The sequence below is a fragment of the Monomorium pharaonis genome, chromosome 2, assembly GCF_013373865.1.
Source record: "Monomorium pharaonis isolate MP-MQ-018 chromosome 2, ASM1337386v2, whole genome shotgun sequence".
Lineage (NCBI taxonomy): Eukaryota > Metazoa > Arthropoda > Insecta > Hymenoptera > Formicidae > Monomorium > Monomorium pharaonis.
In genome coordinates this window covers 27,191,081-27,214,704 of record NC_050468.1, presented here as the reverse complement: position 1 = coordinate 27,214,704, position 23,624 = coordinate 27,191,081, and the positions used below count along the sequence as shown (strand labels likewise).

General features: G+C 33.2%; 1 protein-coding gene and 1 long non-coding RNA gene across 3 annotated transcripts; one reads left to right on the top strand and one right to left on the bottom strand.

Moving 5' to 3' along the window:
• The first annotated feature begins 1,904 nt into the window (after positions 1–1,904).
• On the top strand, positions 1,905–8,969 carry LOC118644605. Its single transcript, XR_004962380.1, has 2 exons — positions 1,905–4,539; positions 5,678–8,969. It is a non-coding gene; the product is annotated as an uncharacterized LOC118644605 (long non-coding RNA).
• Positions 8,551–23,278, bottom strand: LOC105829432 (longitudinals lacking protein, isoforms H/M/V). Of its 2 annotated transcripts, XM_036283464.1 has the most exons (6): positions 22,669–23,267; positions 21,592–21,944; positions 21,148–21,501; positions 20,445–20,574; positions 12,323–12,969; positions 8,551–11,737 (listed from the first exon to the last, which is right to left on the bottom strand). In XM_036283464.1, the coding sequence occupies exons 2-6, from the start codon at positions 21,901–21,903 to the stop codon at positions 11,471–11,473; spliced, it is 1,710 nt and encodes a 569-aa protein (XP_036139357.1). In that variant the 5' UTR covers positions 21,904–21,944; positions 22,669–23,267; the 3' UTR covers positions 8,551–11,470. The 2 variants fall into 2 exon arrangements, with proteins under 2 accessions (XP_036139357.1, XP_036139358.1); XM_036283465.1 differs by lacking the exons at positions 8,551–11,737; positions 12,323–12,969 and adding an exon at positions 17,290–18,363 and having other exon boundaries at positions 22,669–23,278.
• Positions 23,279–23,624: the final 346 nt, after the last annotated feature.

Below are 23,624 nucleotides of genomic sequence, written 5' to 3'. Positions count from 1 at the left end.
TGTTTCATATATATAACCGCACACGAACAATTTTTAATAATGTTTTCGTTAAAACGTGGACTCTGCGTATGCTAACGAAATCAGTAAAAAATATCACGGTTCGCAGATCATTTTTAATTCGAGGATAATATATTATTTATTAATATAACGTTAGCTTAAAGATTTACTAGTCTTCGAAGAATTAAAAGAATTTAAGAAACGCATTTTATAAATTGTATTAAAAATTAATATATATTTAAAAAAGCAACGTTGCTAGTTTAATTAATTATCTATCATTGTAAAATTGCCATGACATGCCGTTTAAATATTTTACCATAGATAACTTATTATCTTTTTTAGGTTTACTTTTACGGAAAAATCCGTAAAACCTTCATCTTCTGGTTTATTAAACGACGTATATGTTTAATTTAACTGATTGCTTCATAAAACAGGCCCGCTCATTTTCGCGAAAATAAATTCAGCCGCGGGGAAAGCGTCGAAAAAAGAATCGTGGGAAAATTGCGGGAGAGACGCGCGAATATTTCCGTGAATCTCTTTCGGTCCTTGGACTCTAGGCTGTGCTGTAGCATTGTATAAAGCGCAAGCCTCGTCCTGTAGTAGGAGTCTCCCTGCTCCTCCTCACCGCACTATTGACGGGAGTTTTAATAAAAGTACCCCCACCACAGGAAAGCGCGCTAAACGTCGCAGTAGAAGGACCTGGTGAGCGCGCGGAGCCAAGAAGATATTGGGTAAAGCAAAGATCGTAAGGACACTTAGAGACATTGGGGCCCGGCTGAAATTTCGGCCGGGAAAAATTCAGTCCAGCCTGAGCGTTGACGCAAAAATAATTGCAATCTTCATAGACGATAATTGCGATAAACGGCGCCCGACTGAATGAATATTTCATCGGACGTTTTAAAAGAATTTTAGAATGATCGCTGAACTGAAAGTCATCGGCAATGACGCGTCACGTAACGTAAATTTAATGAAAGTTTATACAGTTTTATTTTTTAATCAATCTACGTGTATTTATAATGTTATTACTTTATAATAAAAAAAGAATAAATAAACAGACAAATTAAAAGTACATTCTTGATATTTTATAAATACGATATTCGTAAAGTCAAAAGAAGAGAGAGAAAAAGAGAGAGAAAGAGAAGGTGTTTTATTTGTTTCATTAAACAAATATAATTTTAATTAAATAATGTCTAAATATGTAATTTCTGCGAAGAAGAAAATGATACCAAAGTGAACAAAGAATTTACAAAATAAAATCTTATTGTTAAGTTTAGAATATTGTTCAGTAAATTAGAAAAAACGTTTAGATATTTAAATATAAGAAATAAATAAAATTATTATATTAAATTAAATTATTATTATTTGTTACTCGTGTCGCTCGTGTGACAATCAGAATCAGTTATGTATCTCGATTTATTTATTTACTTAAATGAAGATCATTATTATAACTCAACAAATTAACGATTTAATTCATATACACATTTTATATTATAGTCTTACATTATATATTCTTTTCAAAACGATGCGTCAAGTTTTGATGTAATCTTTTGTAATTTGTGATCGCTCAATCTATCGATTTATTTATTTATTATTTTTGTCAACGTTAACGTGTGTCTTATGTTTATTTATTTAATTTAAACGTTTATTATTGATTGTTGAAGACTAAGTAAATTAAAATGTTTAGTTTATTTATTAAATTAATAGAAATCAATTTATGTTTTAAGAAATTACATCTTTCTTGCTCGTCTTTGTCGTCCTTTTAAGAAATCACACCTTTTTTTTGCTTGTCCTTAATTTATTTCAAGTTTATTAAATTTATTTCTAACGATAAACTGACTTTTATATTATTCATATTCTTTTATACATTACCAAAGAAAACTTTACGTTATTATAATTATACCATTAACAACGTGAACGAAAATGTAAAATAATGTGTAGCAATTTTGTCATTTGATCATATATCCACGTAGTTATTAACAAAAATAAATACAGGACTGGCTTCAATTTAATCGGAGCTAATCAGCGAACGCAAGACACGAAACGCGCGCATCGATTCGAGATTCAGCGAGGGCGTGTATCTATAAAATACAAATTCTCGGCAGTTTGCCAGTACGTTTCGGCAATTTAAAAAGCTTTCCCGGCCAATTGATCGGCCAATTGCCACTTACGGGCATAAATACACATAACAAACGGGCGTTTTCACGTTCGGACGCATACGACTGCTCAACGATTTGAAAACGCAAATAGGAATAACAGTGGGATTAAAACAGTTTGTGGTCAAACACAGAGAGGCTTCCTGCATGAATGGTAGTAATGGTGGATCACTCGTGCGAAGAGCGCATCATACGTATTGTATAGAATCCGTGAGAGTAGGATTTATTTCTATGGACTCGACGATGCGTTATAACGGCCGGTGTGTTCTCTCTCCTCCTCGAACGGGAAAGGAAAGGGTGATGTCTCTAATGTCTACGATGTGCTAGCCGCACATCTATAAATCGCATTCCAATAACAATACATTCGGTCACACAAATGTGTTTCCAGTAGACTTTTCGATGTGCCTATTACAAGATGGGCACACACAAAAAGCCAAAGCACCTGACGATATGTTAACTGGCAAAAAATCTAAACCCATACGAGAATCTATCGTCACATGTGGTTTTCGATCTTCCACTGTACAAAACAAAGGGTGCAATACGCAAGAATTTAATTGCGCAAATATCATATTATTTTTTATCCCAAATCTTATGTTGAGAATAAAAAATTAAGAAGCTATTGAACGCTGATGAAATATTACGTCAAATTTTACATATTTTACACAAAAAAAAAATATATATATTTTTTTTTATAAAGTAGTGAATTTATATATATTATGTGTTTTGTAAAAATAAAACTGCATTTAAATAACAAAAAAAACAATTAAATAAAAGCATAATTTACATGGCGCTAAATATTGGTTAAAAAACATCAGAATTACAGAATTTCTTATATTGTCCTTTCTAACTGCGCGTCCGACTCATTCGTTTAGCGTGCCTCGATGTTTGTCTCAACATTAATCTTGCCCCGGTCGGAGATTCATGACGGAGACACACAGGCACGTGCATTCGGACGTACGATTTGACGAACCAGGCCGTGGTCTACAGAGCTAATCGATAGTAATGTCAATATTAAAACTGTGTAATAGCGCGTTAGTACTGCGCCGAGGGTAATCGCCGCGACTTGTCAGCTGTGTCCACACGGTGCTTTACAGATTCCTAATGTCCCGTTCGAAGAGAGCTACGGGCAATTGATTTATTGACCTGCCGAGATATTGCCGCATGACTTATCGCATCCGCAATTTCGTCGCGAAACATTAACGCGCACTAGTGTGTCCCCGACATCCGTTTTTACGCCGTGTTAAGGAAAGGGAGCACAAAAGAATTCTCACGTATATAATCGACGTGTAATTACATCTCGATCAGTATATACCTCCTCAGCCGTTTCTGCGCTTGCCTTTTCACTGCCGGAATAACTTTAGTCCGCGTATAAGCGGATGTAAAATAAATCAGAATTAAAACTAACGAAGAGTAAAAGGAAGTTAAGAGAACATATATCCTTTCTTAAGTAAGTCGATTATCACCGTTAATGAATAATCACATTTAATTATTGTGATATTAATTTTTGTTATTACGTATATTAATTCAATTATACATTAAACGTCAAATAATAATTGTGGATTCTTGCAATTTGTTAGGAAAGATAAAAAGTGTAAACTCAACGAAATGAAAAATAGAAAGGTGTTCGGTTTCAAATTCTCCTTTTTCTTTTTTATTGAAGATAAATTTATTTCGCAAAACAATCGTACACTACGTGTATACCGCTCTTCAATTTTAGACGTTAAATGAAGATTAGATTCAATATCGTTATCCACTTTAAAGAGCGTCCGACTGCTTTTGCAAACATTGCGTGGACAGTGATACGTTTATTACAACCCTGTAATGAAACACCTTCGATCCGAAAATATATCCCCTATCGATCGCATGCATATGCATGCACGGCGCGATCGTTGTGGGCGAGCGAGCGAGCGAGCGAGCGGGCGGACGGTTGAGCACCCTTATCAAATATTCCTAGCGCGCATGTCAGCTGATCGGGGGTGGAATATCAAAGGCACCGAGGGCGGGGCTGTGAGGACTCGCATGGCTTCGCCGTCGCGAGGAGCCTCTTTTACCGTTCTTCGCGAACAATAACCTTAAACCTTATCTTACTTAAACGCCAACTTGGCCCGAACTTCCGAATGCAGATAAAGTTCATTCAATGTTAATGTTTCGCGTAAATTAAGTGTCCTTTATTAGGAATAACATTTATTCATGACCTCGTCCTCGACTACGATTCGTTCTACGCTTCCACCTTAGCTAGTATACCCTCATCAGGTTTTGTCCTTTATCCAAGCGGATATCGCAGTAGTGTGTATTTATTTTTATTGGTTTAGATATTTTATTCTTGCATTGTTGTTACATTTCGGGTGAGTAAGCATGATCGTCACTGTGTTTGGCACCTGTCTTGAAGGTAATTATTTAAAAAAATCAGTAGTACAGCATCAAAAATGCGCAATCAGAACAATATTAAAAAATTATGATGCAAAGCTATTTCTATTATTATTAATAAATAGTATATATATTGATATAAATACTATTCATTAATAATAATAGAAATAGCTTTGTATCATAATTTTAATAATATTGATATTGCTCAAACTTTGTATAATTCATAAACAATTGATTTTAATTAAAAAACTTACTGTCAAATTTTATCTTCTTTAATTTTCTTATTAAACAGAGAAATGTGATTTTTTTGAATTATTTATAAAAGCGTATTGTTTCTACAAGACATTTTAACTGTTATTAAATTAAGATGTAATAGTAAATTAAAACAAATTTCTTATATACTGCGATTATAAAAAAGATTTTGCTTTTGTTAAATGTCCATGCGAATTTATTCATTAAATATTCAATAAAAATACATCGTATATTTTAAAGTATTTACAACAGGAAGCTTTACTTTTAATATATTGTAATTCTAATTTAGCATTAATATTGCTCTCGATTTATATTTCTTACATTTTTTTATATCAGCAAAAATATATTATTTTAGTTAATTATATTACAATTTATATTTTATTTACTTCGGTTTCAGCAATCTTAAGAAACTAGATGTGTTAGATATTTAAAATTATCGACAACATAATTATGTATTTAGTGTTTAGATGATACACTTGTAATATGTCTTACAATCGTTTTTATAAAACTCTTTTCGAGTCTATCGAGTAAAAAGCTTTCGTGAAGAATTGCAGCATTTTGTATTCTCTTGTAAGTGAGAGTCTTTAGCGCATAATATTTCTTCTGACGCTGTCGTTCAGCCTTTGAATCCACTTGTTAATTACTATTATTAATATAACTGTCACAGAGAATGCCTCTCTTGCGTATATACAATATACAATTTATACCTACAAATAAATTGTCAAATAAAAGTTCTTAACTTCAACAAATTACTAATAACTTTATCAAATTCTCTTATTTGTCAAATAATCTCTTTTAATTAGTCAAATAGTATTATATTATATAATTTTCACCTCAGAACAAGCTATTTCTGCTTGACACGCCAACATCGCGATGTTTGTTTTTGTCTGACGCTTTTGAAATTGCAGCTTGCTCCTTTTTCTACGGTGCATTGCATCACAATGCGACGATATCGCCACGGGTTTCCGCCCTGCGTCCATACACAGGAGGAACAAAACGATGGACGGGATGAGAAGAAGGGAGATCGGAACGTGGACCCTATGCTAGCATAATGCGATTATGCATAAAGAGTGAGAGAGGGATGGAGAGAGAATAGGGAGAATTAAATATGACTTAAAAAGACATTAAACTAATTTTCGCGCGTACTTTTTAACTGTTGTTCAAAACTTTTCAATTTGTTATAAATATTGTACGTAAGAGTCAGGTTTCTCTGATGCTGTATCACCTAGATAGAATACAGAGTCATAATAATATCATAAAGTCACCATGCCTTTATTTGTCATTTGTAAATATATAAAAGAGATATACTCTTATGACATCATCATAATATCATCAAGTGATCAAGTGAAGAAGTGACTTCTGCGTTCTACCTGAAATTTCGAATGTGTAAAATTTTGAAGATTCGAGCGATCTTTTTTGGTAATATTTTTCTTGCTTAAATTCCTGTTAATGCTTAGCAAAGTTTGAGTTCGTATCAATTTGAAATATCATATTTTGTTAATCCTCTAGAAGCCGCATCATCTCTCTACCATTAAAACAATATTTTTAATCGATTAACTTAAAAATATCTTGTGAATAAGGAATCTATCGACATCTATTTGAATTTTTTTAACAGACTCTTTGGTAATACATTTCAATGATTAACACACACTTCTATTGTTAATTTTTAAGTACAATTAAATTATACTTAAAATCTCAAGAATTTGCTGATACATTTATATATTTATATATTTACGTGTGGAAAATGAACATTTTAATGTATATAACTCTGGCCGTTAGAAAATTAAATACTGTTATTTTATCGTTTATTTCAATAAGTGTTTTACTGTACAAATTAAGTTTGACAATATCTATGCTTTCTTACTCCATTTGTCAAAACCTTAATTATTTTTGCGTACGTGTTATCGTAATGCATTTTTAATAATTTAATTATAATTGTATTGTAAAGTTTGCAGAGGTGTAATTAAAAAATCCAAAATGCTCCTTTACGAATTTCTGTCAAATTCATAAGTTCGCATTAACATTTCGATTATCATTTCATGGCAAACAAATTCAATAGCATTTGTTTATTTTTAACAACCCTATTAATCTGTAAGTATTCATTTTCGATCATTATACTTTTGACAATATGCGATGCACTAACATCATTTCCCTTCAATGTAAATAAGATTAAATCTACCCAAGTAACCATGATTGATAAGGTCAAGATGATATTAACCTAACTAAAATTTGACGAAACCTTCGTGAAGTTTTAGTTCAAGTTGACGTCATGCTGACCCTATCAAGTAACAAGTATGTTACTCGAGTATGCAAAGTGGAAGTAATTTATTAATAACTCGTTATACCTTTACGCGCAGCAACAAATGCAGGGAAAGCTGCAAAGTAAATTAACAATCGCGACATAGAGCCACAACATAAGCTGCGGATGCGTATAAAACAAGAAAGAACGTCAATTAGAAGCTACGATAAAGCTCAAGTAGACTCAGGGGTTGCTTTTCCTACAATTTTATTTTATAATTTGTTATCGGTCCGTTCGGAAGGCATTTGCGAGGAGCTCGCGATGCGTCAATCAATACCATGACGATAATAATGAGAATCAGAACGTCCGCTTTAAAGCGTCCTGCCGCCGGGGAACGCGTCGGGGTGGCATCGGCGGCGCGCGAAGGACGCGTGCAGCAATACGCGTAGCTGCCGTCGGCTCTATCGCGGATCGCCGTATCCGCGCTTTCTTTCTCTTTCACCCTAACAAGATTGACCTCCCACGAGCCGCGTCCGTGTATCGGGAGGGGTCTTTCGCCGGCGATTAATCCGCGCGGTGACTTTTCGTTTCCGTCGAGAGAAACAGAGAGAGAGAGAGAGAGAGAGAGAGAGAGAGAGAGAGAGAGAGAGAGACAAGGGGTCCAGCTGTCGACGGGGCACCGGCTGCGCGTACAATATCGCCGCGGCTTTTGGGGGATCCAAGATGACGGCTCTTCCGTCTCGCGCGTTATGCGACGAGGGGTTACTGCCGTTACGACGGTGGCGATGGCGTCAGCTTGCGCGTAGAAGAAACGGCTGACCCCATATCGCCGCGGACGGCGGCCGCCGGCGGCGACGACCGACCCAAGGAAAAAGTCGACCCTCGCAGATTTATTTCGAGTAACGATTTGCTCGAGGATTCAGCGGCGGTAAGGAGCCACCGGGCACGCAACGTCTCCTTCCGTCATGAGGGGAGGCGAAAGTGGACGGAGCCTCTAATTAATATTATTCTTTCGTCACGACAACGCAGCCTGTGGCTCATCATCGATTCTCCTTCGTTCTGTTCATTCATTAATTTAAAAAAAAACCAACTGTTCAGTTTCAGCAATTGTCCATCGTTCCGTGTCGTTCAATCTTATATTTTACTTATATTTTTATATAATCTACATTTTGGCCTTTATCTATGTTGTAGCCACGTGATTCTTTAGACCTCTTTCTTTACCATCTGCGACCTCTCTCGCCCGAGTTGAACCGCTTGCGTATCTTCGACGTGGGAGAAAAAAAACTATGACGGGAAAAGTACACTTTGATAACAATTTTTGAGAGAACGCGAAATGATAGCAATTTGTTTGGGTAGTCGTTTTTTTTTTTCTTTTTCAATCGGATAGGTCAAGTAATCTATTAAACGTTGATATCGGAAACGCGCGATAATACATCGCAAATTACGGGACAGGATACTTTGCATCGGACTGATGTGTTTGGAATCATCTAATGCGGGAGACAATTAATCCGGGCGTCGCTGTTGTAATCTCACATTATTTTATTTTAATTTACGAATCTCTCGGGCTAGATTTACATAAAATATGATTATTCGGTATAACATTTTGCGCATATAATACATCTGTAATACCAAGAAAAATATATTGCACGTATTTCTACATCTTCAATATCTTTACATATACAAAGTGCGCGAACGTTGCCGTTCGCAAGGAGGTGTCAGGGGAAAATGCGCAGGTTGCGGCAGAGATCCTCGCTTGTCCGTTTCGCAAATCGTGATTTATCGAAACGGCCAAAGCGAATCCGGCCTAATCCATCACCACGACTTTTCTCTCCCCCGTGGAGAAAAATCTTTTACACGGTCACTTCTACAGCCATCCCGTTGTTCGCGACACGTGTCGGCACTTCTGACACTCTTCCGCGATAAATGCACGAGACACACACATAAAAAAAAAAAAAAAAAAAGAAAGTGCTCGGAGTCTGGGATCGGGTGACAAATAGTACGTGAATTTCAGGCGAAAATTGGCCCGGGAAATAAGGAGAGAAAAAAAGTTAGTACAAGCGGAGATACTCGATAGAAATGTACCACCAAAATTCACGTCGAAATCGAATCTGTGCTTCAATAGAAATGTTCAATAGAACATTTTATTTTATTTGCAAATTGCTAAAGAGAAATTAGAAAAACAAGTTTCCGATACGGTACATAAAATTAATATCTTTTATTAATGGCAATTATTATAAATTTACAGCCTAAACTTTGAGAAAAAATTAGCACAAAAAAAGCGTTTTTTATTTATCTTACAAACGTATGTCCTTAAACAAGATATATTACTTGTAGTTTCTTACAAACAAAAATAGTACTGATAGGCAAATTGTGGAAACAATGCAACAATAGCATTATAAATTGACAATTTTACAATATTTGCGTTAATTCGCCATAACGCAATTTTGTCAGGATAAAATTTTTAATATTCGTCAAAATTAAATAAATTCAATTTGAAATATAAATTATTAATAATTATTTCAAAATTTGTTTAATTCTCTATTTAAAAGTTTGTCATACTGAATATGTAACAAGTGCATGCTACTTTTATGTGAAAATCATAGCACAACTTTGATTTTAAAACTTTTTGTTACATATACGTTAAATAGAAAATCTTGAATATATATATTGTATATATAGATAGATAGATTGCATAAATCTCGCTTGTACTATTCTTTTTTTGAATCCTAAAATTCGTATGTGTTCGGGAAAGAGACGCGTCCCGCGTTCGATTGCTCGTAGAACGAGCAGCGACAAATTTACACGGACACATTAATGGTGGGATGTCGTTACAGGTGGCGATAGGGGTGGCCCTGCGAATGGTAGGAAGTGATTTATAAAAGTACACCGAATTTCGATCGTTGCACGTGTGCTAAAGCTCTCGTTTTAGCGGTTGTCGCATCGGTTTCCAGCCGGCTCTACCTTTCGTTTCTTTTTTTTATTTACAATTCCATCTCGCAATTCATTGTCTCCAAAATTAGTGTCTGTGTGTCGTCGAGAGAAATTATTATCCCGATGTAGTCACACAAGAGGGAGTTAAAGAAAAAAAACGACATAGTGCGAGAGGGTTCTATTTTGAGATCATGCGGTGTAACGTGATTGGACGAAAGATGGAAAATATTTAGAAAAAATAATTAACGTCAAATACGTTAACATTAAAATTCATGCTAATACGCGGAAAGATAGAATATACACTTGCAATAAAATATAATACACAATACATTACGTTTACGTATATGCACATATAAGAATATTTCAGAAAAAAACAATTCAGCAGGTAAAAACATTGATTCGTATAAATTGGTTCGAGTTATAGTCGTTTTATCTTTTAACGAATTTGGTGCTTATTTTTGAATAAATCAATAATAACACGTCTCAAACTTTTTAAAATTTAAAATAATTAACTTAAAAAAACAAATTTAGAAAAAAGCAACACTTAACACAAAATATATGTAATTTGTAAGCAAACTTAAATAAAACAAAAATATACATGTACACTTTTTTACATTTATGTGCTGAATCATCTCTGAAATTATATCCGCACATTACGGGAAACGTCCTATATAAAAAATAATATTTATTAATTTAAATAATATCATTTATCACTTCAGATGGATTGCGATTTTTATTATCTAACACACACTAATATGAACAATCGAAAATTTGATCTATTGATACAAAAATAATTTAAATACTTTAAAGAAAATTTTAATATAAGTTATTTTCGATATTATCTAAATTTATAAGTTTTTTATAGAAGATATTTATATACCTATGTGCATGAATGAGTGTGCACTATAGAACATAAATAATAACAATAATAATAGTAATAATAATAAGTGCTGCGCTTTGTAATAATTATTTACATATTTTCCAAAGTAAAAGGTAATCTTACATCCAATCTCGGTACGTAATTTTTTGTCAATTTTATAAAATTGTGTAAAAAATAATATATTAATCTCTCTGTACTTATGTTAAAGTAAAATTTTTAATATGCTAATTCTAAATTAGAGTCCTTGCTTTTGATAAAAACTAAAAGTATCTTGAGTTATATTTAACTAAAAAATATGACTACGTAAAAATTACTAAAGGACTAAACAGGAAGGAGAAAGAATACACACAATTATAAACATTTGTATCATTAAATCGCGAGATTGCAATAATTTCAACCTACTTCAACAGTTACATAGATGTTGTAAATGTGTTACAAAAATATATCAAGTCATGAAGTCTTGGTAAACGATATCAATCTGATGACTCACATTCATCGTCGCACAAGAGAAAAATAATGTCACACGCTAACAACAGGTTCGTTACTTCGTCACCTTGATTGAACCTTCACACATTTAAAGCGCGTGCTTTAACACGTAATCCGATAAGTAACAATTACAAAACAAAGTACATCGGGGAGGAAAAAGGGAGATTAAACGGAACTAGTTTTTGGTAAGGGCTTGAGTTTGGAATACATCTCGCGCCGCTGCTCATGATACTCCTGAAAGCAGGGCACGATGCACAAATTGATCTGGCATTCAGGACAATGATACTTGGTCTTCCTACGGAGTATCCTGCCGTGGGCGTCTATCGTGTTCCAGCAGTGATTGCAGCCTAAGGCAGGACCCTGGCGCAACACTGGACAGTGACCTAGTCGTTGATCCCCCGTACTTTCACGAGGTTCTCTGTTACTGCTCGTCTGTGTAAGTAGATATATTGATTTAATTTCTTTAATAAAATTCATAGTAATTTTAAGAATAAATTGGAAGAAATAAAGAAGAAGAAGAAGAAATAAATTCTGCGTCAATGTCCTACAATCTGCTAATTTATCAGACAATTAAATTCTTCAAACATTAACATTTCATGCTTAATATTTTGACATAGTGTAGATAAAGTCGATATCGATACAGGCCTTCTAAAACGACATCCTTTTATTACTTGAAAACCAAACTATATTTTGTTAATACTAACAGAAACATGATCTCTGCTAGATGTTTTTGATAAATTGATAAAAAGCGTTTTCCATCGAAGTAAATGTTTGCTTAATATTATTCAATAATAAAGTGTGTCATCGGTATTGTCAACTTTCTTCTATAAATTCATATTTACTATGTCACTCCAAAATTTCATACTATAAATTTAATCTATTAACAATCATACTTAATCTTTGCACATTTGGAGATGATGATTATCGTATTAGTGGTTCAATAATAATTTTGATGAATTTCTTCACTCGCCAATGTTTGTCACTCGTTGACTGTGCAAATGCATGTCCGATATTTACCTGTGGCGATGAGGAAGCCCGTCGCAACTCCGTTGTTTTCACCCTCAGTCCGCCGGAAGTGCCGCCACCGCCACCGCCGCCACCACCACCACCACCACCACCACCACCACCACCACCGCCACCACCACCGCCACCGCTAGATCCCAGTTCGGAGGCGGTAGTTGGTGTAGCTGTAGTCTCCTCGCATCCCTCTTCTTCTGTCTTAAGGACGGGCGCCGGCTCGATCACTATCGAAGGACTAGTGGTCCTACCAGGTAGTTCAGGATGCGAGTGCTGCCGATGTATCCAGTACGTTCCGGATGTACTCGGTTGCTGGCTGGACAGCAGTGGATGCGAGTGTTGCTTCATTAGGTAGGATGGCTGAGGCACCGTCAGCAAGTTGGATGACGTCGTCACCGTCAGCAGATTAGGTTGACTGACCAGCATCGTGTGCGGTGGTGGCGATATACGCGACTCTTCAAAACTCCTCGACGTTTGGGGAAGGTTCAGCGTTGGCGTGGGGAGATGAACGGAGGTCGAGACAATGTGCGGCGAAAAAGAGCCCGTTTCGCCATCCGGTGATAAATGACTCGGCTCCTTCTTCACTCGTGGCTGTCTTATAAGTAGCCGAGTCCTCTTCGTTACTTGCGTCTGCTTGCAATGAAGAACTATAATAATAAATAAATAAAATCTTAACCATGGCAAGAAAAAATAATACATCACCATTTATAATTGCAAAGTAAATTAGGCTTTAGTTTACAACAAAAATTGATGTCTTGTATCGAAAATTATTTACTACACCTAAATATTATAAGAATATACATAGCAACACAAAAAGATTAATAATTATGTAAACCAATTGTTCAACAATTACTTACAGATAAATATTGTATAATAATTAGATCAACAATTTTTAATATCACGATTTTTTTTAAATAACTATTTTCGCAAATAATTGATAATTTGCAACGATAATTGTAATGTAAAATTTATTATTTGCTTGAATAATTAATAAAAAAAGGAAGTTGTAAAACATTGAAGAGAAGTAAAAGTAGGATTCTCATTCTGTTGCAAATTGTTAGAATAATTTTTATTCCTTCTGAATTATTTTTCAGTTGTTTATATAAGGGGTATAAATGCTTCTTAACGGTGCAATTAACAGCTAATTTTACTATATATTAAAAACTAATTTCTATTTAAGTCAAATCATTCAATACATTTTTTAATCTTCGCACGAAACAGCTTTGTCTTCATTCCACATTAATCAAAAATTTGCAGTTTACAGAAACAAATAAGGAGTAGAAGATACAATTTCAAAATATCTTTCAAGTTATTTTAAACGTTCGAATTCTTTTGTGCTCAATACATGCATTACTTTGCTATTCCCAATTATTCAATATATTTAACAAATAGTATTATAACGAATAATACAACAAAAGAGTTGTTTGTTCCTGCAAAAAGCTAAATTAGATACATCATTGGTTAATCTTCATAAAGTGTGTGTGTGTGTGTGTGTGTGTGTGTGTGTGTGTCTCCTATATTTATTTTACAATTAATGTTAAAAAATCATATTTGTTTTTGCATCATCTCTCTCTCATATTTTATACATTGGGGAAAGAATTAGACTAATCATTATTATGATTAAACATAATAGAAAAACAGATGCTATAGAGAAATTATATGTGTATATATATATATATATATATATATATATATATATATATATATACATATACATTCATTGACATTCTTCATATACGAGTACACTTCTCCTAAAACTGACAATATCTCACATTAAATTTACATTTTGTTTGGAAATAATAAAACTATTTTCACGAAGTTTGATTTGATTCGATATATTTAATATATCAAATATATAAGGTGCATTTGTTCGTATCATTATTCAACATACGTTTTCATCAACGTAATTTTCCGTTTATATTAACAAAAAAAACAGATAAATAAATGTAAATACCTGGAAAAAGTAATAATGTATTAAAATAATATTCTATTATAATGCATAACATAATATATCTCAATTTCTTGTATATAACATAAAAAATTAAACAAGCTTCCAGGTATAAAAACTTATAAAAAATCTATTATGTTTCTCATATATTTATCAACATAGCAACAATATATATTATATGTATATATGTATAATTGTAATACATGTATTGATAAATTATCTCCGTGTGTACATCGTAGATCGTTACTTCAATGATCTATAGCAACACACACGTGCAAATACAGATAACACAATTTTTAATTATATGCTTCGTAATTTACTATTTACTATTTACAAATATTAATACGATAAACCACAATAATTAGTCAATAATTAATGGTAATGTTATTTCTGACGTTGTATTTTGAATAAAATAATTAGTAGTGATGCAGTAACAGTGCATTGAACGGCGCATATTGTATCAACAATTTTATTAATGATAATGCACCAAAAAAAAAAAAAAAATCTTTCGTCTGATTTTATAATTTAAAGAAATTAAATAAGTAAAAGTTTGTTATAAAAGTATCAATATAATATATAACAGTTAATATGAAAAAATATATGGCTAAAGATCTTGATACAGATTTTGACAAACTTAATAAGCATTGTCTTAACGGTAGTAATTTTAAAATAAATGTAAAAAATAGTTTAAATTAAAATAATTGATAAAAACCAACCGCAAAATTAAAAGTAAAATATTGTAAAATATTGTTAAAAAATAATCAACGTCAAAAATTATCCGAATTTTACTATTAATTATTGACTGACTCTGGTACTCATAATCGGTGCAATAATAGCAGACAGTTTCATTACCGTAACATTCTAAATTATCGAAGCAATGAAATTGCACCGTTTCTAGACATACTAAAATCTTCTATTTATAATTCGTAATGTCTGACAATCCATAACGAAGAGCTAAAACTACAAATAATAATTTGCTATAAATATCAGAAGTTGTTGATACGCCATGTCGCTATAAATCTGCTTATTTATCATATATTACAGATATTCAGCTCGAATTATAAACCGAGAGAAATTAAGAGATAGATACAAAAATGAATATACATTTTACAAAAAAAAAAGACAAGTTCAAATAATTTAATATAAATACAAAGTTGTATTCTGTTACTCACTGGCAGTACTGATAGCGTAATATTATTATAGTGCAAGCATTAATACAAACGTCCTATTTCATAAGTGTACAATCGATGTACTATAAAAAAAATATAGAATATAAAATAAGCTAAGAAAAAAGCTAAGAAAAATTAAAATTAAATTTAATAACATTACTAAGATCCTGATGTAGACCGTAAGGCGATTTAAAAACTCATTGATAGAATATGAAAGTTATTTCATACGTAATAACCAAATAATTTTAAATTTTAATATCAATTCTCTAGAGTGAGTACTTGTAATATTCATTTTCCACATGTAAATATAAGAATATAGAATATCATTAAATTACTCATAAATGTAATTTCTAAAATTTCACATTCCAGTTTCATATAAAGACTGTATTTCAAGACTGACAAAATTGTGGCAATTTGTATGAGCTGGAGATAATAACAACTCACATATATAAAAATTATTATTAGGCACCAAGATCCGGTACAGACCGACATAGATAATCTTATCTTTATATTTAATATAAAAATGTATTAGTAATTTTATTAATATGTGAGTTTAGTTTTATTTAGATAATTGAAAATGGAAATGTATGTAGCATCGAACATTGAAATATGCTATTTATCGTTAAAAAGAATAATCGTCGAAAAATAAGATAAAAATAAAACATCGATTCTTCACTTACAAAATATTTTTTAGTAAATCAGTAAAAAAATTTTTAACAGTAATATCGTATGTAGAGAATTAATATATATATTGTAAAGGATAAAAAATATTTAAAAAGCAATATTTTTTTAACAATATTTGAAGCGCTAACGAAGAATTAAGTACTTTCTATTATTTCATTTTTAAAGTACATTAGTCTGCAAAATTAGCTTATTCTCTTTTTCACACATTGCCATTCTTTTCTAATTAATTTAAATTTGTCTCAGATGACAACTGTTAAACTAATTTCAAATAATAAAGAGTACTTCAAACTTTATTTGTAACATATATTATTTACATAAAACTGTATTCATAAAACATATTATTTGCCAGGTTTGCAAAAGTAACTTTTCAAAAAAGTAATGGCAACTGTTATTTCTTAATTCTGCTATTTATTATGTTATACTTTGTCATTTAATGAGACATTTTTTCAACTGCAACAGCAAGAAGTAAAAGCAAAATTTAATAAAATTATAACATTCCCTCGCAGTGCTGTCGCAGCGTATTATAACAAATATTGGAGCAATTTTCATTACGCTGCCAGTACTAACAATGAATTTCAAAACATGATCAATATATCAGAGTATGAAATTAAGCACTTTCCTCTATCTTACAGACGGTCAAACAAGTATTAATTCGTCTTTTTTTACAAGAATTTGTAGATATTTGATGAAAGACACACAAAGATATTTTTATACAAAATTAAATTTAAAATCTAGAAACTTATATTTTTAACTTATTATAACGTAAAAAATGTAAATTATTATTCTTAAGAGAGATATTCAATAAAGAAAAGTTAAAATCTTTGAAATCGTCTATAACTAGAGAAAAATGTATGATCTATAAGAAAGTTTATATATAATTAAATATAAATATATACATTATATATATATATATATATATACATAAAATATGTTTGTGATTTCTTTCTCTTATAATCTGTTCGTATATACAGGAAAAATAAGAAGTAAAAATAATTAGAAGTATAATTTTCATATTTCTTTTTAACTAAAAAGTGAGGTAATAATAAAAAATATATAATTATATATAAAATATTGTATAATATAATTTACTTCTTATAAGGAAAAACAATGCAAAATTTTTCTAATTATTTTTTAATATAATATTTTCTATGCATATTTTATATATAATTATATATATTTATATTTTATTATATATATTATATAAACTTTTTCACTAGAAAAACTTTTACATCTGATATATAAATCCTATATAATATAAATTATATTTTAATTTCTCAAAATTATTAAAAAATTTAAATCTCTGAGTATAGTTAGGTGAAGAAAAATGTCTAAAAATTGAACCGTTTGACTTTTCAATGTCTCGCTACTAACGCCTCATTTCTGACACAGATAATCGCGGTGGGTTCAGTTGTACACCAGGGGCAGAAGAGCGACAGGAAAGAGCGACAGAAGAAGTAATACTTCTTAAGCTCATCTATACAAGCGACTTTCCGGGTAAGATACAGTTCACATGGTATTGTAATTAACGCCATGCAAATTGATCGGCATTGTAGAGCTCGGTAGCGTATAGTCCGTATGCCTGTCAATGTAACCACTCAGCATCGTGTGGGGACTGTGGCTGGTCAGCATAGTGTGCGTGCTATGTGTGTTGTGTGTGCTGTGCGGAGTTGTGGGTGGACCCATAGGTGTCGGACTCTGCGAATTCATGGGCTGTGCCGGAGGTGCTGGCGGCGGCGAGGAATTGACCTCTTGCTTAACGCGGGACTTGAGGCTGGGCCGATTATTCGGGTAGCCGCGCTTCTTGTATTCAAGCCAGAGCGTTCGATTGTTCACGCCGAACATTCTGGCAGCCTTGCAAAACCCTATACCACCGTAGCGCACGGCATCGAGCGCGCGTATAAAGTTCTCGTCTGCCTGCGGATTAGTCGAGCGTTTCCTCTTAATCGCAGTCTGCGGGCTGGCACAAGGGCTCTGGCAGTTACTGGGGCACTGCGTCGATGGCGAGGGGCCACCTGATGACGCGTGCTGCAGCGTCCCGTGGGAAGAGTTCGAATAGTTCGTCAAGGCGCAACTGGAACCAGTCGTGCTGGTACCAGAGTACTGATCGCTGATCGTCGAGGATGCTGTTATTTCGGGCGTCGTAAACGCCGACGACGCTTGGATCGACAGATTCGTTTGACACGAGGACAGAGCGAAACGTGTCGGATGATATGTGTGCTCCATAATAGTCCATTGTAATCCTGTAGAACAGACCGATTCATCTTTGGTCAGAGCACAGGAATTATTAACCGAGTTTGCGTTTGCAGCAAAGATAAATGATTAAGTTAGAGAAAGAAAGAGAGAGAGAGAGAGAGAGAGAGAGAGAGAGAGAGAGAGAGAGAGAGAGAGAGAGAGAAATATGATCATAATACGAGTATTATAAAAACATTACAAAATGAACAGTAAGCAAAGAAATATCTTTAATTCCGATTTAAATTGAGATCTAAGTTTTCAGAATCGTCCGATTCGTCGATAAAATAATTAGTGTATTTCCACACAAAAATTTTATTTCACCTATGTATCATGTCAAATACTTCAATTCAAAAGATGCAAATTTTACACAATTTACACAATTATATTGCGCTATTAATAATGTATAACTTTAACTATAAATAATAAAAAATAAAATCATATATCGGCATATCTGTTCATATAAAAACAAGGCATACATAAATTATGATCTAATCAAAAGAAAAAATAAAATTTATTCTATGATATGTATAAAAACAATACTAAGCTAAGTAAGCGAAAGATGATAGGTATTAAAAATAAAATCTTATGAAGAGACGATATATGAGCGTATTAAGTATGGAGTTGCAGCATGGCACAGATACATTTTTAAGCACATCATTGTTTATACAGAAATATAAAAATATGTGTACGGCATTTGTTACATTTACAGGGCAAAATAAGGCACACATACATAACTTCATTAATGTCAAAGGCCCGATATATTAGTCCTCCAAAAAAATAATATACTGTGTGCTATGTATCTGTGTACCATGATGATTTTTTCATGAATGAGAGAAACAATCTTTTCTTTGCACATTCGCATTATAGAATTTCAATTCCTGAAATTTCGCTCTATTTTCATGTCAAACGTCTGTTGATTCTTCTTGTGCAATACATTTAAACGCATCTGTGCCAGCATATAATGTGTGTAACTTTCGCTTATCAACATGCAGTTCAAATACCCACCACAGTCAGTATGCATTATTCAAATAACAATCGTCGGAGAGATTTGCTTAAAGAGGAGGTGTCATGCAATTTGCCAAAGTTGTCGGAGCATTCTGCATAAATGTACAATGTACTATCTACTCTCTACGAGAGAAACTATATTATTAAATTTATAATGTAACTAATCATTCACGCATGACATTTCCCACCCAATTAAAAACTGCAGCTTCAAACTTCCATACTATACGCCTATGCATACAGCCAGATTACTAATGCTGTATTAATTAATTTGTTGTATAACAGATAAAATATTTATCTAAGTTATATCTTTATAAAAATAAAAAGTTAAATGATCCTTAAATAATAAAATTTAAATATATATATTCTTTACGACTGTAGCTGTTCCTCTTAAAATTTAAAATAAAAAATCTTATAAAATAAATGGCCTTAAAATTATAAATAAATGTTATACTTAAAAAAATATAAAAATAGAAAAAGCTCTACTCTTTTTAACTTATATATATATACACACATATGATTAATAATTGTTTATTACATTAATTATATTTGACATTTATTAGATTAATTTTTTATATATAGCCTTGCTTCATTTATAAAACATGTACGTACCAATTATAAACTTTGAATATGTATAGTATACACATAAGCATTAAAGTTTTTTTTTAATTAATCTTTACAATTTACAAATATAAATGTAAATAGCACATTCTAAATAAGCAAATTAGAACGTTGTATAAAAATAAAATACAAACAACTGCAGAAAACATGTAAAATATTTAGCGCAAAACATATCTATACAAAAAAATTATTTCCACATATGAAGTCTTCAATTTATAGTCATGTACAAAATTATACACGTGCAGCATAAAAAAAAGTTACAAAATAAAAAATGTTATATTTGAAATTTATAGATTTATATATTAATTCCTAATATATGTTGATATTTCTGTGTTTGTAATAAGCAGCATATATAACTTACATTGTAATAAGTAATGCTATAATCTAAATATGACTCTCTCCTTTAGATTTATCTTTTATGGAAATTTGTATGAAACAGCATAAAGCATATTTAGTAATATCTTACCTTGATGAACAGGTGGTTGCGAAGAAACAGAACTTTGTCCAATGTTTCCTGCCGATTGTTGACTTACATCTTGAATAGAACCATCACTTTGGGCTGGTGTATTAGCAGAACTAGTTTCCATATTACTCATCTAAAAGCAGAAACATCGTTATTGAAACATTATTTTACATCTTTACAACATTATCTGCTAGTACTAGTATTCATTTAATATCTATCTGGACAACCTATTTATAATGCAAACGGGCAAACAAGGTTCATTAAGCCAATTATTTTAATTGTTTTATATACATATAATATTTAATGTATATTATAAATAAATTAATTAATGCACATATTATTTAATTTTAAAAATTGCTGAATTTAACAGATTATGGTTGGATAAAAGCTACAAATATTAATATTTAAGCAAAACACTAAAGAGGTTCAAGAAAGGACAGTTGTGATTTAAGAGCTGTTCTTCTCAGCTCAACTTCTTGCGTGGTACATCTTTTCTCTTTTTCCTCTTTGTTAAAAAGAAAAAAGAAAGGACCGTGCAAGAAATTCAGATAAAGTAAAAACCGATTTTTAATGACAGAATGGTTACCTGACAAGAGAAAGACTTAGGTTCAAATTCTGCCAAAAAATATTCAGATATTTTCTCTGATATTTTCTTACACAACATTGTAATTACATAACACAAGAATAGTAAGTCATATTTACTTACAATTGATATTTGATCTTCATCAATACTGCCTTGAGATTCTGTGCTAGTGTTTACTGGTCGCCTCAAATTCTCTCCGCTTTCTTGTGACACAATAAGGGGTTCAGGTTTGACGATGTTAGTAGCCACTAAGGTGATTTCATTAATTTCCTCTGGCTTATCACCAGAACCAGACGTCGAGCCAGTAGAAGATTTCCTTAACCTTTTTCTGCGAAAAGAAGGAGACAACGGGGATGGGCTAGGCGAACAGGATTCACCGCGATCCCCTCCACCTGTTTCACTGCTTCCACTTGGCCATTTAGTTAATGATGCTGTATGCATTTCTGCGAGTCCCTTTATCTTTAAGCTCTCTGCCGTCTATTGAATAAACAGAGTGTTAATCATCAAGATTCACAAAGAGTAGGAGCAATTGGTTATTTAAATAATACACAAAACATTTTACTTTACCTTTATGATGGATGGCAATTGGTCTTGAGATATGTTCACTTCCCCATAATACATAAAATCTACCATAATCTTAAGGTCGGAAAACTTGATGTCCTTGAGTATGACAATCGGATGCTGACAGGGATTGACCGTGAACAACGACTGAAAGTATGTGCTACATGCAGACAGCACGACCTTGTGCGCCTGAATTTGCCTACCCTCAGCTGCGAGAGTGACGTCCACCAAGGTCTCATTGTTCAACAAATTTGAAAAAACCGAGATGAAATTTGGCTGATGATTGTTCCACCGCAGACAAAACTGTTGCATAGACATTGTGATGATGATGCAGGAAGAATCTCTCTTGTAAACTTAAACTGTGAAAGAAAAATACAGTTAACGTTATGCAAACGTAATACATGTGACATTGACATTGCAAACTATTACAATGTAACATTCTCCATAAAAAAAGTTGTCTTTAGGTAACGTTTAGGTTGCTTAATACCAATTACAAGCACTACAAGACGTTTTAATCACTTGAAATAGAATATTTAAAACTTTTTTACATAGAACAAATCACCAACTTACAAAACATCAAGCTTTATTGTGCAAAGAAGATAATCTCATTGAGTGGCAAAAAAATTTATGATCAATATAATTATAGATAGAAAACATCTTGACTGAGAGAGACAGCAGTCATGGAGACGACACACATACATACACGAATGCTCCACGGATGGAGCTGTCAGGGAGCTTCCTGGTTAAAAGGAAACGACGCGGAAGCAGGTGCGAGGTGTCACACGAGAAAACATGTCACGTCGAGGTGCTGTCACGAAGCTTCGACGACGCTGCCAACGTCGCGCGAGACGGACGATATGACAATAAACAACGACGCGTGACAGGTTCGGCCAGGAAGTTCCCCTTCGTAGTTTCGCGCCTGGCTGGAGTGAATGAAGACTTTTGATGATCGTGATGATGATTGTGGATGAGAGTGAGAGAGAGAGAGCGACAGACAACGACAAAAAGAAGAACGAGAGAGAGAAAGAGAGAGAGAGAGAGAGAGAGAGAGAGAGAAAGAAAGAGAGATAGAGAAGCGCTCACTTTTGGTTACGATGCACTTCGTCGCCGCTGCCGCCGTATTGCCGATAAAGGGCCGCACACCATACGCCGGTCTCGCTCAAAGGGTGCCGCGTCTCGCCAACCCCGCGAGTCCCGTAAAATTTTCCACAACAGACTGAGCGATGACGCTTGTGTAATTCGCGAGTGACGTCATGGGCGAGGGAGGAGGATTTACGCGACGCCGCCGTCGCGATCGTGTGCCGGGGGCGACGCGCGCGCGGGGAAACCTGAATTTCGCTTTTCACCGCGAACACCGCGAGTGATGTCAGGCGATATCACACACGCACACGCGCACGCACGCGATCACGCAGCAGGAAAATCGCGTGCGATCGAAAAATTTCGCGAGATCTTATCAACGTGCGTCTCACGAAATCCTAACTTGATCAATATAGCGGCCGACTGACGTCGCCATCTACCGAGCAATCCGCGCAAACGCGCAGTGCACAACGGTTTTTTGAAGCGTAGTTTTTGATACCCCGCTCGGGCAAGAGCGCGCCTCGCCACCCGTGCAACTCGAGGGGGGAGGGGGCGGAATTAAAAATCATAAAAAAATTATTAAAAAATGATTAGTTAAAAGAACAATAAATGTGATTATTTAAAAATATGGGCCAACATTTTTTATTAGAAAATATTTTTGAATTAACTAGCTTTACAGAATTTTTAATTCTGTAAAGCTGTTTCAAATAAAAATATTTTATAATAAAAAATTCGTTTTTTTTTAGAGATCGAATATTTTTTTTCTAGACTTTTAATCATATTCCAATTGCGCAATATTGTTTCGTGTATGTTGTCCCTATAACATAAAAGTATAACTTATGCATACGTATGTACACAACCGTTAAAAGACTTTTATCATATGATATATGTATATTTTATATTTTACAATAATAAAGTAAATTACCAGAATTTTTTTCACTCTGATTAACTATAAAAAATCT

Excerpts from the sequence above, each read along its gene's own strand:
- LOC105829432 (XM_036283464.1), bottom strand. The coding sequence starts at position 21,903 with ATGTCTATGCAACAGTTTTGTCTGCGGTGGAACAATCATCAGCCAAAT. Across the intron at positions 21,502-21,591 it reads AATTGCCATCCATCATAAAG|ACGGCAGAGAGCTTAAAGAT; the intron begins GTAAAGTAAAAT and ends TTTATTCAATAG. Across the intron at positions 11,738-12,322 it reads GGGCTTCCTCATCGCCACAG|ACGAGCAGTAACAGAGAACC; the intron begins GTAAATATCGGA and ends CTACTTACACAG.